Source organism: Plutella xylostella, chromosome 13 (assembly GCF_932276165.1).
Source record: "Plutella xylostella chromosome 13, ilPluXylo3.1, whole genome shotgun sequence".
Lineage (NCBI taxonomy): Eukaryota > Metazoa > Arthropoda > Insecta > Lepidoptera > Plutellidae > Plutella > Plutella xylostella.
Window position 1 is genome coordinate 3152029 of NC_063993.1, and position 23289 is coordinate 3175317.

Sequence of the window (23289 nt, forward strand, 5' to 3'; positions counted from 1 at the left end):
GTTTTTGTATTAAATCAAAGCTTTTTATTTTAGAATTACTTGTAATATAAGGTTCAGTATTTATAACGCGCGCAGATAAATAAACTATATGAAAATGGGCAAGATGGCATAATCACAGAGTATATCCTCATTTTTTTGTTTACCAACTTAGCCTTTCTGTGTATCGCTATGATATGTCTATTTATCCCATATTTATCCACCGTATCCCGAGATGTAACATTCCCAGCGAGTATGTTACGCAACGCTGTGTTCTAAAAGCGGCTCATTGGTTACCCCGTAACTCTACGTAATGACTGCACGAATACATTACACCTCGTAACGTTGGTCAGTATCCTTAATGTCAGCGCAGCGTCTGCCCATCTGCGTATGGCGACCCAGATGAGTGAAGTACGGGAGCGGTGGTAGCTCAGTCGGGTAAGCGCCCGCTTTTCACGCCAGAGATGCAGGTTGGCATCCCGGCGCTGACATGTGCCAATGAGTTCTTTGAATTTAAGTACAATGTATACCATCGCTCTTACGGTGAAGGAAAACATCGTGAGGAAACTGGCATATCTAGATTTAGCACATGTATCAAGATATTATGTGAACCCACCAACCCGCAGTGAACCAGCGTGGTGGGAAAATGGTCCAAGCTTAGGAAGGCAGTTTAGACTTTGGGGATATGCACAAAGGTTCCATTCAAATGTACTCTGTGGTTCCATTCGAGAGAGCCAGGCGCAGGTACCTACAACCTACACCCCGCGAATAGAATAGAGTGAAGTTAAGGCCATATAGCTAAATTAATAAAGTTCCTACAGTTCCTCTAGTATTTACAATAAATTAGTGAGCTCCTACTACTAACATGACGGTAGCAAATACGTCAGTATTAAAATTTTCATTGGCACTAGTAGAGTTGAATCTGCCGGAGACTTGAAAGTGACTTGACTGTGCTGTTCAATCCCTCAACTCCAACGTACCTCAAAGAGCGTTTCATTTTTAAAAACCATCCCGACAACAGACCAATGAGATCCTCACAAATGCGTTTATTAGATTTCCCATCGCATACTACTGAGTTTTACAGTAACTCATTTACTGTGACAGCTATAAGACTGTGGAATGCATTACCTGTAAATATCCGTTTTGCGAAGACAGCTATAGGTTTCAAAAAACAGGTAAAAGAACATTATCTTTCCTCCATCTTGCAATAGTACCTACCTATATTATATAAATCTATATAACTTTGATTATATTATTATGTATGTATTTAAGTATTTATTATTAAACATGAATGTTTACTACATTTTGTACACCTTCCTCATTTATTCTTTAAGTCTCTCCTCCACCCAAAGGTTGCCTGGAAGAGATCGCTTTTAGCGATAAAGCCGCCTATTGCGTTATATTGTAAATTTTTATTTGTGTAAATTGTTTTTAAGTCAATAAAGTAGTATTCTATTCTATTCTAAACTGCTATAAAACCTCAAAGGTCAATGCAATGGTATCGTCGAACTACGCCTTCTTGTATTGAATAGCAGAACCAGTTTTTCCTCACCTCCATTCCTTACCATGGGAGTATATCGTATAGTATAGAGTATATTAGTCGTTCCTTACATATCTGCGTCCAGCGAGAAGCTCCCTTGCTGGGCAGTCAGCGACAGACATCCGACTGGCTAATAAAATCTTATTAGCCGTATTCACGAGCGAGGAAATCGCGACGATAGTCGCCGTGTCAAGAATTTCTAATACTCTCATAGAAGGTCTCCAAGACAAAATGAAACAACCATATTTATAATGATCACATAATTATATTATAAAATGATTTAATTACAATAAACAGAATAAGTATCATAATGTACCTAACACTACGAACAACTTATTTAACGCAGAAGCGGACAGGATGTACTCTTCTTTATATTTACATTTTGTACATTGAGCGCTCGATTCGTTCACCGTATAACTTAATTTACGTCCTTCACATAGCTACGTTAATTTAATAATTTCATCGACAATAAATAGTGCACGAGGGAGGGATAGGGGGGTCGGGGTGCGCGGCCTCCGTCGCTAGCCTATATGGTACAGTGGTGGGGGCCGCGGGCGTCTATTTACACTACAACTGCTCGACGAACTTGCTGAGTTGGTCCTGCGGCGTGAGAGGGGGGAGCTGGTCGTCCTGCGGGGGGAGGGGGTGCGGCGGGGGCGGCGGCGCGGGGGACTGGCGCAGCAGCAGCAGCTCGGCGGGGGTCTGCGCGCGCGGGGAGGGCGTGGCGGGCGGGGAGCGCTGGAGCACGCCCACGCCGCCCGCGTAGTACCGCGGGGGCACGCGCGCGCCGGCCGGCGGGTAGCCGCCGCGCACGGGCAGCAGCCCCGCGCCGCCGCCCGCCTGCTTGAACCACGCGCCGTGCCCGAGCGCGCCCATGCCGCCGCCGCCGCCGCCGCCGCCCACTCCGCTCACGCCGCTCACTCCTCCTACCTGCTGAGGAACGTAACATACTGTTAGCCACGCGGAAATAACAACATATACACTTTAATGGCTGATGAAAGATGATCAGAAGTTGGAACACAACAGCATAAAAATATAAACTTTTTTTTTGAAAAATTGCGCCGATTAGCGCCACGAGCTAAAGTAAGTTTTTATTTACCTGAGACTGCTGCCCCAGCATCTGGTGCATCTGTTGCAGCCTCTGCTGCTGCTGTTGCTGCTGTTGTTGTTGCTGCTGCTGCTGCTGCGGCTGCATCATGTGTTGCAGCGGCTGCTGCAGCGGCACGGGCTGGGCGCCGCCCACGGTGCCGACGCCGCCTACGCCCACGGGCCCGACGCCGCCTACTGCGCCCACGGCGCCGCCTGACTGCTGGTTGGCGTTCTGTGAATGGATGGATTATGTTATGATTTTTGCTTCGGTCGTACTAGATAGACAGAATAGTTTTTTTTTTCTGAAAAAAAAGAACAACATCTTTAAACTTCAATCAAAATAAAACGAAATGAACGAAAAGTGAACTGTCTGCACACAGAATTAACGTTCATTCGCATTCGGCCACTTTATCTCGAGCCCATCACATAGGAAAATATTCCGAGACGCACGACATAAAATTATTGAAAATATAAAACGTATGTTAATATCTTTGTCGTTCCCACTAAGTCGTGTGAACATGGATTGAAAAGAAAATGAACCATTCACTCGAGTGAATATTCACTCGAATCAACCATCTGATCCCGCCTATAGTAATAAGACTGTCAAAAACATGACTAACCTGTCTCTGCTTGATAAACGCTGCCATGAGCGGCGGGTTGGACTTGAGTATCTGCAGGATCTCCTGCTGCTGGTTGTGGCTGGTGGGCGAGCGCAGCGTGGCCATGAGCTGCTGCAGCGCCTTCTGGTGCATCTGCGGCTGCGTCGGCTGCGGCTGCGGCGCCGGTGCTCGTTGCTGCTGTGGGGGGACGGGTGAGTGTGAGATTTATAGAATTCATAGAAGATTATTCGAAACACGTTTTGTCGTGACGAGATCAGTCCCGTTTTCGGCCTACAAACACCAAATTTTGCAACAGGTGTGAATGGATGTTTTAGAAAATCAGATAGGTTTTGGTGTGTTTAGTAGGACAATGATGTTTCTTAGTGGTACCAGTATTTGGCTGACAGAGTATAGAACTTTACACGAGGCACAATAGATGAAGTCACCTGGAGAACCTCAACTCGCACACATTGTGTGTGAGCCGACCATACATGCAGAAGAAACAATCACATATGGTGAAAAAGAGTAATCAAGTGTATATCACGATGTGGACCGACGGCCATGATAGACAGCGGTCAAAGGTAGTCGGTAATGGCTAGATGAGAAAGGCCGAGGACAGCTCATTCTCACTCTCATTGGAAGAGCCCTACGTCCAGCAGTAGACAATTATCAGCTGATAACATGATGACGTCAGTAAATGCAACATACCGGCGGCGGCTGCGGCTGCGGCACGGGGGGCCGATGATGGTGCGGGTGGTGCAGCGGCGGCGGCGGCCGGTAGCGCGGCGCCCACTGCTCGCCGCGCGCCGCCATCGCCCCCTGCTTGCCGTAGGAGGGGGCCTGTTGTCGCGCCGCCTCCTCTTGCACCTGCGGTGGGGGGTTGAGTGAGTGCTGGTGTTGGGGAGAAAAAAGGGGTTGGAGTTGCATGTGTGGATATTTAACAATGACCCTGCAATTAGTGTACAGTTTTAAATGGTGAGATATTTCAAAACTTGGGTATTAGCCACTGAATACAGTGTCAAGGTTCGATAGGGGCTAGAACAGATTGATGTTCCGCAAATTTTCTGGATGTGGCTAAAAAAGCGTAATATTCATTACAATGGGACTAAACAAACATGAACATTGCCGAAATGTGATTAGATGTTACCTGTTGTAGCGCCTTCTGCACATTGGTGGGCAGCGCGTGCGGCGCGGGCTTGGATGCGGGCGGCGAGGCGAGCGGCGGCGCGGGCGGCGGCGAGGGCGGCGCGGGCGCACAGCCGCGCGTGTTCATGGCCGCCATGCGCCGCCGCAGCAGCTGCTGCTGCTGCACCCGCTGCTGCACCTGCTGCTGCTTCAGCTTCTGCTTGATGCTGCTGCAGAACGGCACCGAGCACTTGGTCTCCTGGCAGTGCTTGGCGTGGTAGCAGCACAGCGCGATGAGCTGCTTGCAGATGGGGCAGTCGCCCTTGGTCTTGCGCTTGCAGATCTTGGTGTGCGTGACGACGCGCTTCATCTTCTGGCAGGACGGCAGGCGGCAGTTGGCGTCGCGGCACTGGCAGGCGTGCACCAGGGACTGGATGCAGCGCTGGATGGACTGCTTGCGCGCCTCCTGCGGGTTGGCCTGCTTGAGGTCGCCGGGGGAGGAGCCCACGTCGAGGTCGAGGCCGAGCTTCTCCATCTTGTGCGGGTGGCCCTCCTTCTCGTAGCAGGGGCAGCAGAGGTCGAAGTCGTCGCACACGGTGCAGTGGTAGCGGGTCTCGACGTGCGCCTTGCAGCTGTTGCAGGTGTACACGAACTTGTCCTGGCCCTGGTTGTGCAGCTCGTACAGCATGCACAGCGTGGAGAAGCGCGCGCGCCGCGTGGACGAGAACTCGTAGTGGCGGTCGCGCGCCATCGTGAGGAACGCGTCGCGCCCGTCCATCAGGTCGCAGTTGGACAGCGGGTCCGGGTCTTGGATTGGCTGCGGGGAAAATGGAACATGTAGGGTTGCATTTCTCTGCTTTTGAATTGCATTTCGGCACTATCTAACAGTGATTTTAAGAAGTAGACAAGACTAAGGTTTACTTTGCTATCAGTGATGTTTGGTGCAAGGATATTTCATATTAGTATCGGTTTTTCAATCTAAAACTATCTAATTTGAAATAAAATAAATAGATCATTATTATTTATTTATTCATGCAAAAGATAATAATAAAATAAATGTAGCAAATGTGGAGACAACAACACTCATAAATCACAAAATAGATATCTAAAGACAGCTTGAAGTAATTTATTTTAGTACAACTTCGTTTGTTGCAAATGTGAAGCTGTTAAAGTTGAAAGAAGCCGAAGATGGCTTGCAATTTAAATATTGAATATGAACAAAGACTATGACGCATTCAACAGACGTTGCAGTAAAGGTCCTATTGAAACACTTCGCTTCACTGCAATTACGCAGTTTGCTATTGTATTGTAATTATTTGAACAGGATAATGGCAAGAAGAAATCTGGAGCCATGTGGTTTTTGACACTAATATTATCATTTAAGTTTTTTCCGCAATTAATTATAGTTATTTTAGAATGAGAGAATGAATGAGATTTTATCTGTCGGCCATTTTGACCTATACTTCCGAATCCGTGAACTGATTAATTTATCTCCAAATCTAGAATCAAAATAAAACCAATAGACTCACCGCTAAGCTAGCTGCGGACTGTGCGGAATGTAGCCGGATGACGAAAAACACCTCCTTGTGCTTCTCCATGGTGGCGAATATCTTCGCGCTGAGATCACTACCCTGCTGCTGGTCGCTCTGCTTCTTGCTGTTCTTCCTCTGGGCCGCCTTCGACTTGTTCGACTTCTTGGCCTTCTTCTGGCCTTTCTTCTTGCCGTCGGGGCCTTGCTCGTTCTCCTCGGAAGACTGGAATATCTAAAACGTCAGTTAGTGCTATTTAATTTTTGGGAAAAGTGCAAATAAATAAGTATTTGAGTGAGAGGTCAGGGTGATGTAAGAAAGCAGCTTTACTTTAAATAGTGCAAGTAAGCTGAGTAATAAAATCAAGAAGATTTAGGAAAAGTGACAATTTTGTTATGGGGAAAATGAGGTAGGATAAAGGTAGACAGAGATACTGACCACTGCCTCGGCGGCTTCAGCCTGTTTTCTCTTCTCCTCCTCTTCCTGGTCTAACTCCTTGATGGACTCTTCCAGAACATTCGGCCAGAAGTCACCCTCGAAGTACGGGAGCTCTGCCGCCGAAGAAATGCTGTCTTCCATAGCTTGCTTCAGAATGTCTTTGTAGTCCAGAATTATCCTCTCAATGATACCCTTGTCTAGCATCTTCTTGTACCACTCTTGCAGTCTCTTAGGCTTGGGTATCTTCTGTTCGGGCGGATGGCAGTGGAAGATATAGTCGTCTCCCTCTGAAGGCGGGCAGGCCCAAATATGCGCCATCGTATAACCTAATTGCTTGGCGTAGTCCAAGTAGCCTAATAATATTTCGTGGTACACCGCCGTCCTGTACTGTCGCGGTTGGAAGAAATGTACTGAGTCTAAATATGCTATGTAAACCCGCCTCGTGTTTGGCGTTGGACTTTCACTGCCGTATTCCTGAAAAATACAATTATATTAGTTTATTCTGTTACAGCTACAGTTACAAATTGTAACTTTATTTTATTTTGGAAGTACAAATTTGGACCTATACAAATATAGATCCTACAGAAGGGCTAGCACAGGTCGCCAGACGTGACAAAAGTTTTCCGTCGCGCTCGCTCTTGAGGCTGCACGATGTGAGTGAGCGCGACGCATAACTTTTGTCACGTCTTAAATGCGCCCCGTGTCAGCCCTTCTGAATGAATTTAAAACCACTAAACAGTATCACAAACCTGCACATGCATGCCGAAGAAGCAGATATCCGTCCCGTCGACCTCCTCAAAGGCGAACAGCGCCTTGGCCCGGTACGGGAACTCCGCGCACAGCTCGCCCGACTCCACGAACCGCGAGCGCATGCCCGGCTTCACTTCTACCATCTGGAAATTTACCGTTACTGTTAGTTGCTGTAAATCCGTAGTATAAATTTATGATTTTTGTATGTAAGTTTCTTGTACACGGGTTAACGTTGCGTCTTACGGTCTTTCAATAAAATTTATAGTTCTTAAGGCTGTTTTTAACAGAATGCGGATTTGATCACGCACGCGGGATTGCCCCGCACGCTTTCATACAAGTATTAATTGTAACGCGTTGAATATGCACGAGAGACGCGGGAAAATGGCGTGCAACCACGCGTGCATGATGAAATTCGCATGCTGTTAAAAACAGCCTTAAGAACTATAAATTTTATTGAAAGACCGTAAGACGCAACGTTAACCCGTGTACAAGAAACTTACATACAAAAATCATAAATTTATACTACGAAGTATATAATTGAATATAAAGTGATGAGGATATTTACCTTATCCGACGACGCCACAACTCGTATATGCACTTCGCCGGCGCCAGCCTCCTTCTTCTTGAGGAAGTTATTCACTCTCGTCTCTATATAAATGCCGAGTTTAGAGGGTGGCAGCTTCTTAGCGCAGAATTTGTTATCTTTCCGTTTGGCGCCCTTCTTCTTAAGGCAATTATCACAGCAGAAGCCCTGGGGCCATATCGAGTCGTGGTGCAAGACGCAGATCTGGTGCTGCTTGCGACCACAGTCACTGCACACCACAAACGGCTCTTGTTCTAAGTGATCATTCTTCATCTCTTTAAATTGATCCTTTTTGATCACACTGCAATATTTGGATTTGTTAATTTTGGTGTTTGATCTTGAATGAAAAACATCGGTAAGCAACTGTTGTTATTGTTAATTAAGTGTATTTACATAGCTTTTAAAATTTAAAATTTTGTCACACATTACGTTCATGTATCATTGATAGCCGAATAGTGTCAAGAAGCATAGACAATCACTCGGTATACTCACGTCTGCGGCTGAAGAGGGTCGTCGCCCAGCGTGACGGTGTCGCCCTGGATGTCGTTGAAGCACTTCTGGCAGAACGTGTATCTATCGGAGACAACCCCATAGGCTTTTAGACTGTGTTCGTAACGTTGTGTGTGTATGTTACATCCAGCGTCCGAGTGTGGTGAGGCGAGGGCGGGTGCAAGGAACGGCGTGAAGGGCGAAACAAAAATTAGTAAGCGACGACAACTTAAAATGGGTTAGTAGACACAGAAAGTGAGCGGGTTAGGATTAGGGTACCGAAGAATAAATACCAGAGTGAAAGCTTATGTATGAAAGGCGTAATGGATGGTAGAGAAGGATTTTTCAGTGAATATAGGTATTTATTATTCAGTGACGGTCACATTTGAACATAAGGACTTAATAGTTAACAATCTGATCTATCTTCATACATTTAAATTACAAAAATGCAACGTTGTATTGCATTTATATAGTCACGGTTATGCGACGGGCAAAATCAATATTGGCCTTCGTGTTCAATGTTTCTGTTGGAATTGATCGTTTTGAATGTATACACTTTCTTCCGACCTTCAATGAGGCCCATGAGTCAACAAGAACCTTTTGCGTCTCATTCTCATTACTTTGATCGTTGTGTTAAAATCAACAAATGAAAGAGTTGGTAATACATAGTTAACGATCTCATCGACGATATTTACTTTTAAATGCTATCGTGAATCCCTTTACTAATTATAGTTGAGTCATTAGACTCATTCATCAGTTTCGAAAAGTAATAAACAATTTCACACTTATTTTCCCAGAATCTCATTAGGAAATTGATCGTCATGATAAAAAAGTAATATATTAGTTAAAATTAATGTCACGTCTTTAATTTCAGAAAAAGCTTTTAATTTTATTGAAAATGTTATGATGTTTAGTTATTGTAGGAATAAAATAAAATTTATATCACTACAAAAATGATCTATAGGTTGAAGCGAAAGCGGACAGAACTGAGATGGATAGAAAATAGTGCATAATCATTCATCATATTATGGTAGGATCTACACACGGCTGTTAAATAGAAAGGTGTCATCAGCAAATGTTATAAATTTATGATGATGATGCAACAAGTAGCTTCACGATAACTACACTTTGTAAGTGTATATTTTCCCAAGTGAATACCTATAAATCCGTGTAGACATGCAATCTACACAAGTTTGTATTTTGCGATCAAGTTACGTTATTCAATAACTTTTAGGACCTATTGTGTGGGATTAATATGAAAGCTGTCTTTGTTTAGGTTCAAGTTTTCCCTACCATTAGAATGATATTTATTTACTTTCGCATATTTTTTATTACATATAATTTTGTTCTAATATTATAAAGACTCAGAAACTAATGCGTCGATCCGAAAAATCTTTCACCATTCTAAACGCTACAGTATCTATCACTAGTACTGTAGGTATTTTTACGGTGGTTTCAGTAATAATAATTGCCAATGCCGTTTCAGTCACTGGAACTTTTTCATTGCTCGTGAGTGTACTAATATGCATAATTTTATGAATTTTAGATAACACCTTTCTTTTTAACACGGCTATTCCGACGCACACTGATAAAAAATAATGTATGGAGCAGATTCACGAAAGCATTTTAAGAAATGTTGAGGGCATTGATTTAAATGAGTGAAACATTGCTTGAACAGACTATGGAAGAATAGAATCTATGAAACATCTAAGCTGTGTATATGTTTTATTTAGCTAATGATGAGGTTCGTGAATAAAGAAACTGTATGAAAATGGAGGACGGGATCACGGTATCTCGCTGTAATTATAGGTTTGTCAAGACTCCTTTCTACTCCCACTTATGAACAACCGCCATTTTCATATTTTTTCTTACGGGGTACTAAAATTCGTCACTGAGTGCCTGTTTTACAATTGCAATGTTTGGAATTTTGATAAAAGTAACCTGAGCTTGTGAAACAAGCACTAGAATTCACTCCATAAAATAGATTATTTATAACACTTTGCATTCATTTCACAAATATATTTTTATGAATGTGTGGAGTGTTAACAACAAACTATGAAGAGAAAATGTCTGGAGAAACAAATTATCACACACAAATCAATCGAGGATTCGTAAATCGACAATGAAACACGGATTGAAACTCACCTATTCTGGTAACTAAAGTATTTGGCGTCCCTCGGTATGGTGCACAGCTGCTTCCCGTAGCAGCACAGCACTTGCGGGTTGAACGTGTACTTGCGCCCGCAGCAGTAGCCGAGCTGCTGCATCACCGGGTCTATTTCTTGCTCGAACACCTCTGAGAGCTGTAGGGAGTTGTGGCGGGTTAATATTGCATCAATAGGAAGAGATGTGGTGCTCCTTCCTCCACCAAGTGCCTCTAAATATGTTAGGATGCCGTGGCCACTGATTCATGACAAGAGAAGATAGAGTAAGTACATAATTATTACGAGAAAAATCTGAAAAGTCACTTGGTTGCTGGTGTAAACCCCGCTTATTACAAGATCTATACCTAACAGCGGGAGATAGAAGAATTATTAAGAATATAACATCTAAGGTCCTACATTTATTTATAAGAAATTAAGAAGAGTTACAACATAATTTGTAACACATATCTAAACTAAGTTGAAATAAGTAACTAATACTGAGTAAGTACACTGTTCCCCTTTTATATCTCTAGTCCATCCATCCAAAGGTTGTCTGAAAGAGATCGCTATAAGCGATAAGACCGCCTTTTGTATCCTAGTTAAGTGTCTATGTAAAATTGTTAATTATTTCTTGGTGTACAAATAAAGAGTACTCTATCTATCATCTAATACAGAGAAGATTAGTCTTTACCTTAGTGCAGTATCTGTAGACTCGCGAGTTCTTGCGGTTGTAGAGCCACGCGTTGTCGAACATGAGCCACACGTCGTCCACGTACTCCCAGGGGTCCTTGTAGTCGCCGCGGTCCAGCTTGCCCTTGATGGTGGACAGGTCGATGGGCTTGGTGACGATGTCGAAGTAGTCGGGGATGCCCAGCGCCTGCGCGTCCACGGGCTGGCGGAACGGCAGCGACTCCGGGTCTTGGCGGAACAGCTTCTCGAGGGTGGGGAGCAGAGCCGTGCGCAGTTCTTCAGGTTTGAACTCCTTGACGCAGCGAGGCGTGGTGCTGCTGCCCGCCTCCACCGGCTCCTCCTTGATCTCCGTTTTGATTTCATGCTTTACCTCGTGCTTGATCTCGAGCTTCGGCTCCTGTTTTATAGAAAAGTCTTGGTCCATGGGCTCCTTCTTGATGTCGTCGGCGCTGCGCATGCCCTTGCCGCCGGAGTCGGGCGGGTCGTCGGGGTCGTCGAGCGGCTCGCGCTTGATGCGCGGCTCGTCGGGCGGCGGCGGGCTGTCGTCCGCGTCCGCCGCCGCGTTGAGCGCCGCCATCTGCGAGGAGAGGCCGGGCGCGGCGCGGGACGAGGGGCGCGGCTCGGGCGCGGGGGAGGGCGCGGCCAGCGGCGTGGCGGGCGTGCCGGCCGAGCCGCCGGGCCCGGGCGACGGCGCGGGCGGGCCCTGGAACCCGTGGTTCACGAAGGGGCTGGCCACGGGGCCGGCCTGCCGCTTGGCCGCCTCCAGGCCGGGCCCGGGCGACGCGCCCAGCGCGGGGCCGTTGCTCTGCATCGCGTACTGCGCGGGCGTGGGCGGCACGGGCGACGTCATCGGCTGGTGGAAGGGCGACATGCCCGGCCCGCCCACCACGGAGCCGTTGGGCGTGGGCGGCAGCTGGTTGGGGCTGGGGCCGGGCGGGCCCACCAGCGTAGTACTGTAGGGCAGGCGGTTGCTGGGCTGCATGGAGAGCATGCCGGGCGAGGGGATCATGCGGCCGGCGAGCGGGGCGCGCGGGGGCGCGGGCCGCATGGCGCCGGCCAGGGCCCCGCCCAGCGCGCCCCCCGGTCCCACGCCCCCCGCCGCCGCCGCCTGCGCCTGCTGCGCCGCCTGCTGCTCTTTCCTCTTCTGTCTCTTCTCCTCGAGCTCCTTCTGTATCTTGTAGATCTTCTCGGCCAGCAGGTGGTAGTACTCGGAGCGCGTGCTCGCCATCTCGTACATGTCTCCCTCCACTTTCCGCGCGTACGCTACTAAATTATACATTCTCTTATCTAACATTGCGGTCGGGTCCGGCGTCGGGAATATCGCTTGCACCCTGTTAATCGAAAAAAGGTACCGTTAGTAAAGGACCACCTCGAAATAAAAACGACACGGCTCAGTCGGCTTGTCGGAGGTACTTACAGTTTATGCACGAGGTGGTTTCTGAGATCGGCAGTGATAGACTGGTGCCACTCCTTGGTGCCGGACGCGGGGTTGGCGGTGACGGCGCCGCCGCCCAGCTGCAGCGACCCGCCGCCCATCTGCGACGGCAAGTTGCCAAACAACTACACAGAGGAGAAAAAACATAGATTAATCTTGACTTCTAAAGTTCATATTACACATGTGTGTTAGGTTAGGTTGTAAATCTCTCTCACCAGTTGCTGCTGCTGCTGCTGCTGCAAGTCCTGCTGCGGCTGCTGCGCGAACAGCTGCTGCATCTGTGGCTGCTGCGGCACCACGTCGGTGAGGCCGGGCGGGCGCGCGGGCCCCGCCAGGCGGGTGAGCGGCGGCCGCGGGAACCCCGAGCCCACCATGTTGGAGACCGACGATGGGCAGGTGATGCCGAGCGCCTCGTAGGCTCGCTTCAGGTCGACGCCCGTGCTGGTGACGGGCGCGGCCGGCTGCTGCGGCGCGAGCGTGTTGACGGGGCACGGCCCGGGCTGGCCCATGCCCACCGGCGCCGCGCCCACGCCCGCCGTCGGGTGGCTCGCTGCCGCTGCCGCTACAAAATTAGGTGAATCTTAGTTTTGGCGAGTTTGAGTTTAGAAAGATATTTTTTGTTATAAGATCGAGACATTTAAGAGACACTGCACAACTACAGCATAACAAACAGGGATAGTGTAGGTGTATAACGTATAACTTACCATTCATATTATTACTTTTAGTCCTATCTGCTTGTTTAAGGGGTAAGCACACAGGACAGTCATTCTTATTACAATGTTTCCAATGGTTGATGATTTGTCTTGACGAGGAACAATGAGGTACTGAACAGTTTTTTCCCGCCTGAAAAAGAGCGACAGCGTTAATGGAAGACTCATAAAATAGCTAAGTTACAGAACACAAGCTATGATAAACATTACAAATATCTATTGATGAACAAATTTTTGATTGAAGTGATAGTTGATAGATGAATAAATAAATTTAGAATTCAAAATGAGACAAAACAAGCAAGGAAATAATTTTATACACAAATAACTAGAAGACAATAAAAGTAACCATACTACACTCACTTGGCAGGACATCATATGGTTGAGGACACCCTTCATAGTCTTGCAGTGTGGCAGCGAGCACTGCCACGTCTCTCCATTGCTCTGGGACTCTCTCCGCTGACACTTGTGTGCGTGGAGGAGCAACACGAGCTGTTGTTGGATCAACTTGCGTTTCTCCGGGTCCGCTATTGAACCCGAGGCGGGGGGCTGAGGGGGCGCTTGCGTCGCCGCTTGCGGTTGCGACTATAAAGGATGGGAGATGTTTAAAAATAATGAACCTGTCATATGTACTATCGGAAAAAGTACAGTAAAAGGTAGTCTACTTGCGCAAATACGGGCAGGGAGAGACGGGTACGATACCGGACTATACTCAGTCATACAAGATTGCATTCACCTTTTTGAAAAGAAAAATATTTCAGATCTAAAACAAAAACACTGCAACTTCAGACACTAACCTGTCCGCCAGAGGGCGCCCCCGGCGTCTGTGGCGAGGGCGCGGGCGGCACGGCCTGGGGCGCCGCGCCGCCGTCGCCGGGCGGGCCGAACCTCACGCCCTGCGGCCGCTGGGCGGGCGGCGCGCCCGGGCCCTGCGGCGACTGCCCGTACTGCGGGTGGTAGGGCAGCGGGTGCCCGCCGCCGCCGGGTACTTGCATGCGCGGGTGGTGCTGAAGAGAACTCCGCATCACGGGGGCTTGCATGCCTACTGGCATGCGAGCTTGTGGGCCATTCTGCATCGCCTGGAAACGGAGGATGTTAGGCTATTGTGGTAGGAGTATTTTTATTGTATAGGTTAGCAGATTTTGAACTCAATCTCTGTTACTCAAAAGCCAGTATATGTACACAATATGGCCAATTCACAAAAAACAAATCTCCTTTCTCTATCAAGTAATGACTCAGTGGTGGGTCTCAAGTAGTAATTTACCTGTCCAGAAATTTGGCAATGAATCAGCACAAACATCATAAACATAGGAAAGACTCAGCAAACATACCTGAGCGTGCGGATGGTGAGGGCCCTGGTGATGGTTGTTGCCCATCATGGTGGGCAGCTGTTTGTTCACATTGTTGATGAGGCCGCCGCCGAGCATGCCGGCGCCCATGCTGCTGTTGGCCACTATCATGTTGCCCCCCACGTTTGCCACGTTCATACCACCTGTGGATACAATTAGCGATGTAGACTATGAGACAAGCCAGATAATTTAATTTTATATCACATCAATATTTTAAATCCAGCTTTGTACTCGCAATCTGGAGGCAGTCTAATGTAATTTTTTTTCAGTAATGTCTAGAATTATTGTAAGATTTGACTAGTAAAAACTAGAAGCAAAGGAAGTACTAGAAATTCCACAAGGCTTCAAATATTCAGTTAAGGGAAGTTTAATATTGTTGCACCATCAATTGACATGGTCTGAAAAACTTCGTAATATTGAGGTAACTCAGTAAATACGAATAATGTTACATACCTTGTATAGAACTCATTGGCATTGATGAATGAAGTTGCTGATTTGGATGACTCGTATTTGGCATTAATTGCGGGTGCATACCACCCATGAGGTCCTTAGATACAGACACATTAGGAGGTGACTGCAAGTTGGGACTCTTACTTCCTAAACTACCCAAAACTAGGGGATTGTTGTGGCCAACTAAGCCACCTTGCTTTCCCTGTAAAATAATAACAAGTATGTAGAATATGCACCTTAAACCCAAAAATTGACTCAAACTATTCAACATCAAACAAATAAAAACAGTTTAGAAGTAATGGTTTTACTATAATTTCTTGGGTTGTGGATATCTTCACCCATTCCATTTACATATGTGAATCCAGAGATTTCTAGAAGCCTTTTGTATACAGGGGTTTATTTAGCAGTTAGGATCTGCTTCACAAAAATAGTATGTATCTGCTGTTCAGTCTTCAAGCATAAAAAAAAAAACAATATAATTCTAATACTACACTTACTTGTTGCATAAGGTGATTATTAATCTGCCTTTGCATGGCAGCAGTGGGGTCATCCCCATTCATCTGCTGCTGGGACATCTGCCCCCCCGGCCCGGGGCCTTGCGCGGGGGGCTTCGGCCCCGTCACACCCGGCTGTTCCCATCCCATCAACTCATCAGGGAGATCCTTCTCAAGATCAAACATGTCTTGGATGTTCGAGAACCCATCTACTGGAACATAAATACAAGTGGTTAGCAATGTGATACATTTTAGTATGATGGTAACATAGTTTTAGAGGTACACATAATTTTTACCAAACATCACAAATAGCAGTTACAATTTCACTAAAACAGGTGTACTGTACTACACTATAACAAAACATCCTATTTACAGATATTTGTACACTGAATATTTATTTAATTGAAATTCAACATTAGACTAGATTCTAGGGACTGCAAAATGGAAGGATATTGGAAAAACTAGAGTTTGTAACACCACAATTTAATCATATAAAAATTAGACAAGATATTACTTTGCTACATGAATATTTTGTTAGTCAACAAACATGATTACATTCACAAGACACATAAACAATAAGTAAACAAATATTTACCGGTAACATGATAGAACCTACCATGTTGAAGATTTTTAACTTCCTGATATTTGGGCAGCATGACAGTAGTGGCCATGGCCGAGGGATGGTTGATGTAGCGAGTGATGACAGCTGCTTGAGACAAAACGAAAATCTTCAACATTGCAGGTCCCATTGTATTTCACGACATTTTGAAAATCAATAAAACCAGCAAATATAGAAGTGTAAAACTTATATAATTAAGGTATAAAGCGGGTTTGGAGGTTACAATTTAGCTGATAAAGATTTGAACAAGGTGAACATAGTTTTTAGGTTAAATTATGATGCTCCTCTAATTTTCTTTAACAAAATATACTCATAGTGCTTATTCCACAGTAACAATAAGAATCATTGCTTTTTCTAGCCAATGTTCATGTCAGGTCTATTGATAAACCAACAGAAGGTATCTAGGATATATTTGATGGCTTTCAATAAACCTTTAGCAAAAAGTAGGTCAAAAATATGTACTTTAAAAATATTTTGACCTGTGGTTTCATTTTTTCTATGAATTTACACTGTGAATTCCACAAGATACACATTACAGTTAAAACTAGGTTATTTTTGAAAGGAGTAGAATGTTATAGAAGATCATTGGACCTCAGATTATGTTCAGTTTATGTTCATGTAGAAATGGGATTTGTACCAATACTAGGAAGAGGCTATGTATGAGTTCTAATACTGCAGACCTACTTGGTAGTTGGCAAATAAAGACATAAGAAAATATATTGGTACAACCATACAGTAAAGCCATGCAAAGAGTCATAATCCTAGAAATACGACGCAAAATACGTAAAGGCTCTAAAACATTGAAGGCAAAATGTCAAAATGTACAGTAGTAGTGCCTCTGACATACATGACAGAACTCGGGTCGCAACACTTGCCAATCCTGAACCAAAACATTGAATTTACTCACCCGAGTCGGAGGGACCCTGGAAAGGGTCTCGAATCATCTTAGCCCGCTTATTCGGCGGCTCATCCACATGATGATCGCCCATGGCTATGTTTACTAAACTAAGCCGTCTTGAATATTTCGGCCCGCCGATTTAAATTACACTTTTATGTCTAATATTTTCAAGAAATAACATTTTATATCGATTTGTCATCCATCACAATATAATTCACCCACATCCCGATCGTTCGATGTCCTTCCCACCATCGAAGGCACATATTAAAATTTTCACTCAAGTATTCGCCATTACAAAGCTCCGAATCGAAGAGCTACACAGACCCTCTCACCATCTTCCGTCGGAACTAGCACAATGAAAACAATACCACCAGATTTTAGCTATTTTACACAAGATATTTAACCGATCGATTAACACGATTACACTTAACACTTTAAAATACACGGAATGGTACAGTTTATGAGAAAATGATGTAAGAAAAAACAGAAAATTTACACGGCAAATTCCGAAATTCTTCTCAGTCTATCCAGCGCAAAATGGCGGCTGTTGATGAAAACTTTTTCTACGCTTGTCAGAAAATGTCGGCCTATAAAGAGCAAGCGCTGTGATTGGTTCACGCATACCATGTGACCACCGGAAGTCGAAATACGACTGTTCATTGGTTCGATATCTCTGACGTCACCGCGTCTACACACGAGCATTGTCGAGAATAGCCGAAGTGCTAAAATCATGTTATGTTATTTTTATCTATAAAAGCATGTTTTATTTGTTATGATTTATTAAGATATGTTTAAAAAATATTTAAACCATTAACTTAATACATAAAAAACACCAATACATAAGTTTAGGGCCCAAAATATGGAAAGTAAAAGCATATTTAAATCTTCCCTCCAAAATGGGAGTGGTCTTCATCAATACGACGTGTCTGTGTCGACCATAGACAATATATGTTTTATGACAAAGGCAACCTACTTTTTACAGCCCGTAAAATAATGAAGTGCATTTTATTGTATGGAGATAATATAATATATATGGAAACCATGTTCTCTTTCACAAATAATAAACCGGTAATACAGAAAAATATTTTGTCACAAGACTATTGTTCCATAGTTACAAAATTACCTTAAAGTTATAAAGAACTCCAAATTTAAATATAGATAAATTAAAAATCGTGACTTGATATAGAAAACACCTAAGTACATGTTTAATATGCTGGGCTTTGTCTGATATAAATCTCAGATTTGTCAATCTAAATAAGTATTAATAATAGTAAAGGTTAAATTTAATATTTTAAATACGTATTTTTATAATTTTGTAAATATAGTAATCTATAATTTTTTGATAGGTAGGAAATCCCCTGGGTCGCAATACATCGGTTTGGCTAACGCCTTAGAGCGTTCCATGAAATAACATGATTTAAATAAAGAAAATCCACCTTTAGTCCAATGTAAAGGGTTTTGACCAACTAGGTACACGTTTTTTAATACGCTGAAACATTGAGACCGTTATTATTCTGAGCCCATTGATATATTTTATGGTAATACTCCGAATAATAACTTACAGAAAAGCACAGCAGGTGAGGTCAAAGTTTAGCAAAGAAATATAGAAAACTACAGCCTACAACTAAAATGTTAACGAAATAAATTTCCACATGATTTCCACATTCACCCTTTTTTGTTCTCTACTTTTTTTTAACAGGCTGTTTTCTCTGGACTGATTCTGAATGTCCTACAGAGGTGTGCCTGGAAACTATGCTGAGAATAAAGAGATGAGATGTTTAAAAAATCGCTACTATCAAACGCATCCATAGCATACTACAGCCGAAAGAAAGAGTAGAAATGAATAGGTTCCTATTGTAGGTGGCACCACTTCCCTGTATCGCCATACATGACCACCGATGTACGGTGGCCTGCGCCTAAAAGTATACAGGCGGAGTTTTTAAAATAGCGATCTCAAGCTCACATGCTGCTCAAGCACATCCACATAAACACCACTGCTACACACATCACGTCCCCGGATTTAAAACAGATGTAGCTGGTCCCTTCATCATCAGGGATCGCTATTTTAAAAACTTCGCCTATATACTTTTAGGCGCAGGCCCAGGCGCGGATCCACCCATATGGGCAAGGTGGGCATGCCCATCACCTAAATCACTCACCATATCACACCATGGGAATTTAATATTATAATTTAGTTATTTTGTCACTTTGGATGTATATGGTTATTTTTTATATGTTGGTGGTGATGATTTCGGCTTAAGTATAATATTTTATATATATTTTTCCACCTCGTAAGCCCTCCAGATAGTAGTTAAAGAATTCGAAAACGAAAAAAAAACAGCTTCGCCAAGAGCTTACGGCCATAGTCACTATTTTCGTATGCAACGAGACTAATAGTTTGATCTCCATAAGCCAAATAAGATCTAGAAAACTAAATTTTTGTTCAGAATGTGGGAAATTCTGTCAGCTAAATAGATATAACTTTCTTATCAGAGCCCTTCTACTTCCTACTATGCTATTTATGTTTTAGATATATGCTATTTTAGATATAACAAAAAATTAAAAAAATCTCGCAATAAAAAGTGTCAGCTTTCTACATTCGTTTTCTCGTGAAAGATTATCAAACTTAGGTAACTTTTGCCTTCATAGTACACTCACGAGTGTCACGAGCAATTACAAAATTTCGACACAAAATGACCCAAAAAATTTGCAGTTTTGGTTGGTAATACACTCACGAACAATGAAAAAGTTCCACCCACAAAATGCCGATACCAAAGGTCTCCAATTTTCTCAAACATTTAATTTAAAATATGAACAAAATATCTATTACCGTTTTTAGTTGGTAATATCCTGATGCTCTGTTAAATGTACTTCAAAGTTGCAGAAGGCGTCATTAAGGATTTCCTTTTCAGTTTAGGAGTAATTTGGTGCTTTTCTCAGTGGAAACTTTCCATTGCCCGTGAGTTTATTTGTAGACGCTAGTCTTTCCTATTTGAATTTTTGTAAAAATTTTGGAAATCTGAAATACCATTTTGTCAAGAAAACGCTTTCTTTTAAATAGCTATAGATACTTTCCTATCATACAAACTATTAGGCCTATCGAGATAAAATTAGCCTCATTTAAATGAAAATTTAGTCTAGTTGTATACGTTGTATACTTAGTAACTTTTGCCGTAACACAAACTTGTATTGGCCAAAATTTTCTAAAACTGAAAATTTTACAGTTTTGAATCATAATTTCCAGACAGCTTTTTTATAAACACCACATTTAGCATAACCACCATTAATGCAATTTCTGTATCTAGAAGCCCTCGGGATCAAACATTGTTACTTAAATATTATTCAAAACTGTAAATTTTTCAGTTTGTTTTTTTTATGTTAAGTACCTACGTCGTTACTTAACATAAAAAAAATCGTTATATCTTCTAGGCGAGGCAAAACCACTTTTTTATATACTTGCCCATCACCTATTTTTACGTCTGGATCCGCGCCTGCGCAGGCCACCGTACCTATAGGACGAGCAGGGCTGAAAGTCCAAAAAAAATGATTTACGTTCCTCGCTAACTTGGAAAGCTGTACATCGCTGGCGGAAAGGCGGGTAACGAAGCGGGGAAAAAAGATATATAGATTATTATTAGAACTTACCTCCCAATACACCGAGGGCCATCTAACGGTAAATTTTGGAACTAATTCTTTTTTTTAGACAGTTTAGGCAGAATCTTAAAAATATGACTATGCTTCTTATTTTCAGAATATTTTATTTTACAAAGAACCGTGATAGAACCTAATGACAAAAGCGTCATTGCTAAAACCTAGTCCGCGTGTTGTTCTATACTGGAATGGAGCCTTATTTCAATCTTATTGGGTCATCCTGAACAACTATAGTCCTGCTACTTACCTCTGCTGATCCTGCTAATTCCGTTTTTTCCCCGCTCATTTTCATAAGTCGTAGAACAAAAGTTCTACATATATTATGGACTGTGCAGTAGATATTAAAATATACTCAATAAAACATTTAATTTTTTTACTTACACATTTATATATTACTTAAGAAATACTTAACCAGCTTCTACATCGCATCTTATAGCTTTATATACGCGAGTAGTTAACAACATTACATCTCTTGCAATGGTTTCACTCCTAATATTTCTAGACCAGACTTAACAACAAGCCTAGCAGTATGAAAGACTACAAGTCTTTGGGATGCTAACTCCGGGCTGACATTTTTTACATTTAATTCATTAAACATTCTATTCACAAGTCTAGCTAATCTGAATAAATAGTTGACTAGGACGCAGGCTTCATATTCATCTGCACTCTTTTGTAGAGTATCTTCAAATTTGGCTAGTTCAGCTATCACATCTGATACTATTGGTTCTGGTAGATATTGAGGGTCAAAATCCTGTGGCAGTTTAACCCCACAGTTTGACTCCAGGCTCCACAGACGGCAGTGTAGGTACTGTAGTTTGATGCCACTGTCGCCTTCACTTTGTAATGCTCTATCCCACTCAAAGCTGTAGTCCTTCTGTCTTCTCTGCTTGAGGTCATTGATGATGACGGCTGTTGTGCCAAGAGTGTCACAAGTCTCCTCGTCCATAGCAGAGCTCCTTGTGTCTGTAAATAAAGACAAAATAAATGATTAAGTATAGTATCATGTAAAAAAAATATGATCTTTTATGTATTTTATAATAATTATCTATACTTAAGTACATCATACTTTTAGATTCCTTTTGTTTCTCATACATTTTCAGTTTAGCTTCATCCAATATATCATTTAAGAAGACAACATTTCCACTCCTTGTGCTCATTCCTTTGATTCTCCCAAATTTGACATGCTCACATCCATTAGCAAATTTCTCATCAATCTGTTTGGCCAAATTGAAAACAGCAGCAAAATGATCTGTTTGTGCATTGTCTACTACATAGAGCATTTTGTCAAATTTATATTTGTTGTATCTATCAATAAGGGCTGCTATATCTCTTGATATATACAATGTGGAATTATCACTTTTTAATACTGTTATATTTCTATCTTTGTATGTAGCAACCTTCTTTCCTAATTCATCTGTTCTTATGATATTTCTTTGTTCCAGATTAGACATTAAATCCTTTATAGCTCCACCATTGTAGTCTGATTCCCAATGGTATTCATCAAAAGTTATTCCCAATCTTTTGTAAACATTTTGTAGTTCTTCCACTGTGACATCCCTGATTTGCTTCCAACTTTCCAAATTAGTTTTTCCTTGTTCAATGTTTGCAAAGTATTTCCTGGCTTCATCTTGCACACTCTGGTCAGTTGCTGCTAGCTTGTTGGCAAACACATAGGTTTCATACAGGCTTCTGATAGGATTGTCCTTTAGATCTGCAACACTAATGTTTTTTGCTTTCATTCCAACTTGCAGAAGACCAAATTGAGTGCCCCAGTCCCCTAAGTAGTTTATTCTTGTTACATTGTTGTTGAAATGCCTGTTTATATTGGCTATGAAATTTCCAATGATTGTAGACCGCAGGTGTCCCACATGGAATGGTTTTGCAATGTTGGGAGAGCTGAAATCCATAACAATGTTTTTACCAACTTCATGTATAGAAGGTTTTTTGTTAATCCCTTCAATAACATTTTTCATAAACATATCTCTGTTGATACTAAATCTTAACATATTTTCATTCTCTGTTTGTAAGTACTTGATACCATTTGTAAAATCGGTACCGTTTATTGTTGGTTTTTTAAATTTATTTTCTGATGCAATATTAAAGTCAATGAAGAAATTATTAGTTCCATGCTTGTGGGTAACTTGCATGTTCCGAATGTAATTTCGAATAGCATCTTTCTCTAGGTTAGGTAATATCTGGAAATAACATAAATATTTTAAAAAATCAATAAAAACATATAATATGAATGATTGCATACAATACTAGAGGAAATATTTGCGTGTACATACATTATATTTTACAGAAAAAACCTAGAACTATTGAACTAATTAAATATCTTCTTTCAATATTAAATACAACATTATCTCTGAATGCTACAGGCTAATATTGATCCTGAAATTCTGGACGGGAACCCATAGAACGATGCGAACTTATGCGGTAATGCAAGTTACAAAATAATTGTAATATAATCCAAACCTTTTCCAATATTTTTAGTTTAAGTCTTATACACATTTTCTATCAATAAAATCACCGAGTATGGTTACCGTTTAAGTGATAATTTAATAATAATTCAGCTAATTTACTTGTTTAAAGCTTGTTTACGTAAAATTATTATAAACTTAAAATTATATTTAGGTTATGTTTTTATTGAATTATCAATAGATTTTGACAGACGCCAAAAAATTTAAGTCACAGATTATAAATGTCAAGTAATAACTTCCGTTTCCGTTACGGA

General features: G+C 42.6%; 2 protein-coding genes across 15 annotated transcripts; both read right to left on the reverse strand.

Moving 5' to 3' along the window:
- Window positions 1-1761: 1761 nt before the first annotated feature.
- On the reverse strand, window positions 1762-17474 carry LOC105382489 (histone lysine acetyltransferase CREBBP). Of its 14 annotated transcripts, none has more exons than XM_048624870.1 (22): window positions 16914-17474; window positions 16004-16093; window positions 15391-15596; window positions 14897-15095; window positions 14426-14586; window positions 13892-14173; window positions 13458-13679; window positions 13092-13230; window positions 12603-12949; window positions 12370-12512; window positions 10954-12283; window positions 10264-10421; window positions 8122-8232; window positions 7612-7966; window positions 7046-7189; window positions 6297-6770; window positions 5859-6092; window positions 4352-5146; window positions 3913-4071; window positions 3226-3402; window positions 2616-2837; window positions 1762-2449 (listed from the first exon to the last, which is right to left on the reverse strand). In XM_048624870.1, exons 1-22 carry the CDS (start codon window positions 16993-16995, stop codon window positions 2084-2086), a joined length of 6396 nt encoding a protein of 2131 aa, XP_048480827.1. In that variant the 5' UTR covers window positions 16996-17474; the 3' UTR covers window positions 1762-2083. The 14 variants fall into 14 exon arrangements, with proteins under 14 accessions (XP_048480827.1, XP_048480824.1, XP_048480823.1 ...); XM_048624867.1 differs by having other exon boundaries at window positions 15391-15599; XM_048624866.1 differs by having other exon boundaries at window positions 16004-16096.
- Window positions 17475-20940: 3466 nt separating this feature from the next.
- On the reverse strand, window positions 20941-23145 carry LOC105389118 (probable arginine--tRNA ligase, mitochondrial). The gene is made up of 3 exons (XM_011560188.3): window positions 23031-23145; window positions 21622-22750; window positions 20941-21518 (listed from the first exon to the last, which is right to left on the reverse strand). The coding sequence occupies exons 1-3, from the start codon at window positions 23064-23066 to the stop codon at window positions 21019-21021; spliced, it is 1665 nt and encodes a 554-aa protein (XP_011558490.3). The 5' UTR covers window positions 23067-23145; the 3' UTR covers window positions 20941-21018.
- Window positions 23146-23289: the final 144 nt, after the last annotated feature.

Excerpts from the sequence above, each read along its gene's own strand:
- LOC105382489 (XM_038111837.2), bottom strand. The coding sequence starts at position 16,995 with ATGGGCGATCATCATGTGGATGAGCCGCCGAATAAGCGGGCTAAGATG. Across the intron at positions 10,422-10,953 it reads TCTACAGATACTGCACTAAG|CTCTCAGAGGTGTTCGAGCA; the intron begins GTAAAGACTAAT and ends AACTCCCTACAG. Across the intron at positions 7,967-8,121 it reads GACCCTCTTCAGCCGCAGAC|ATCAAACACCAAAATTAACA; the intron begins GTGAGTATACCG and ends TTTTCATTCAAG.
- LOC105389118 (XM_011560188.3), bottom strand. The coding sequence starts at position 23,066 with ATGTGTATAAGACTTAAACTAAAAATATTGGAAAAG. Across the intron at positions 22,751-23,030 it reads AACTAAAAATATTGGAAAAG|ATATTACCTAACCTAGAGAA; the intron begins GTTTGGATTATA and ends TGTTATTTCCAG. Across the intron at positions 21,519-21,621 it reads GAAACAAAAGGAATCTAAAA|ACACAAGGAGCTCTGCTATG; the intron begins GTATGATGTACT and ends CTTTATTTACAG.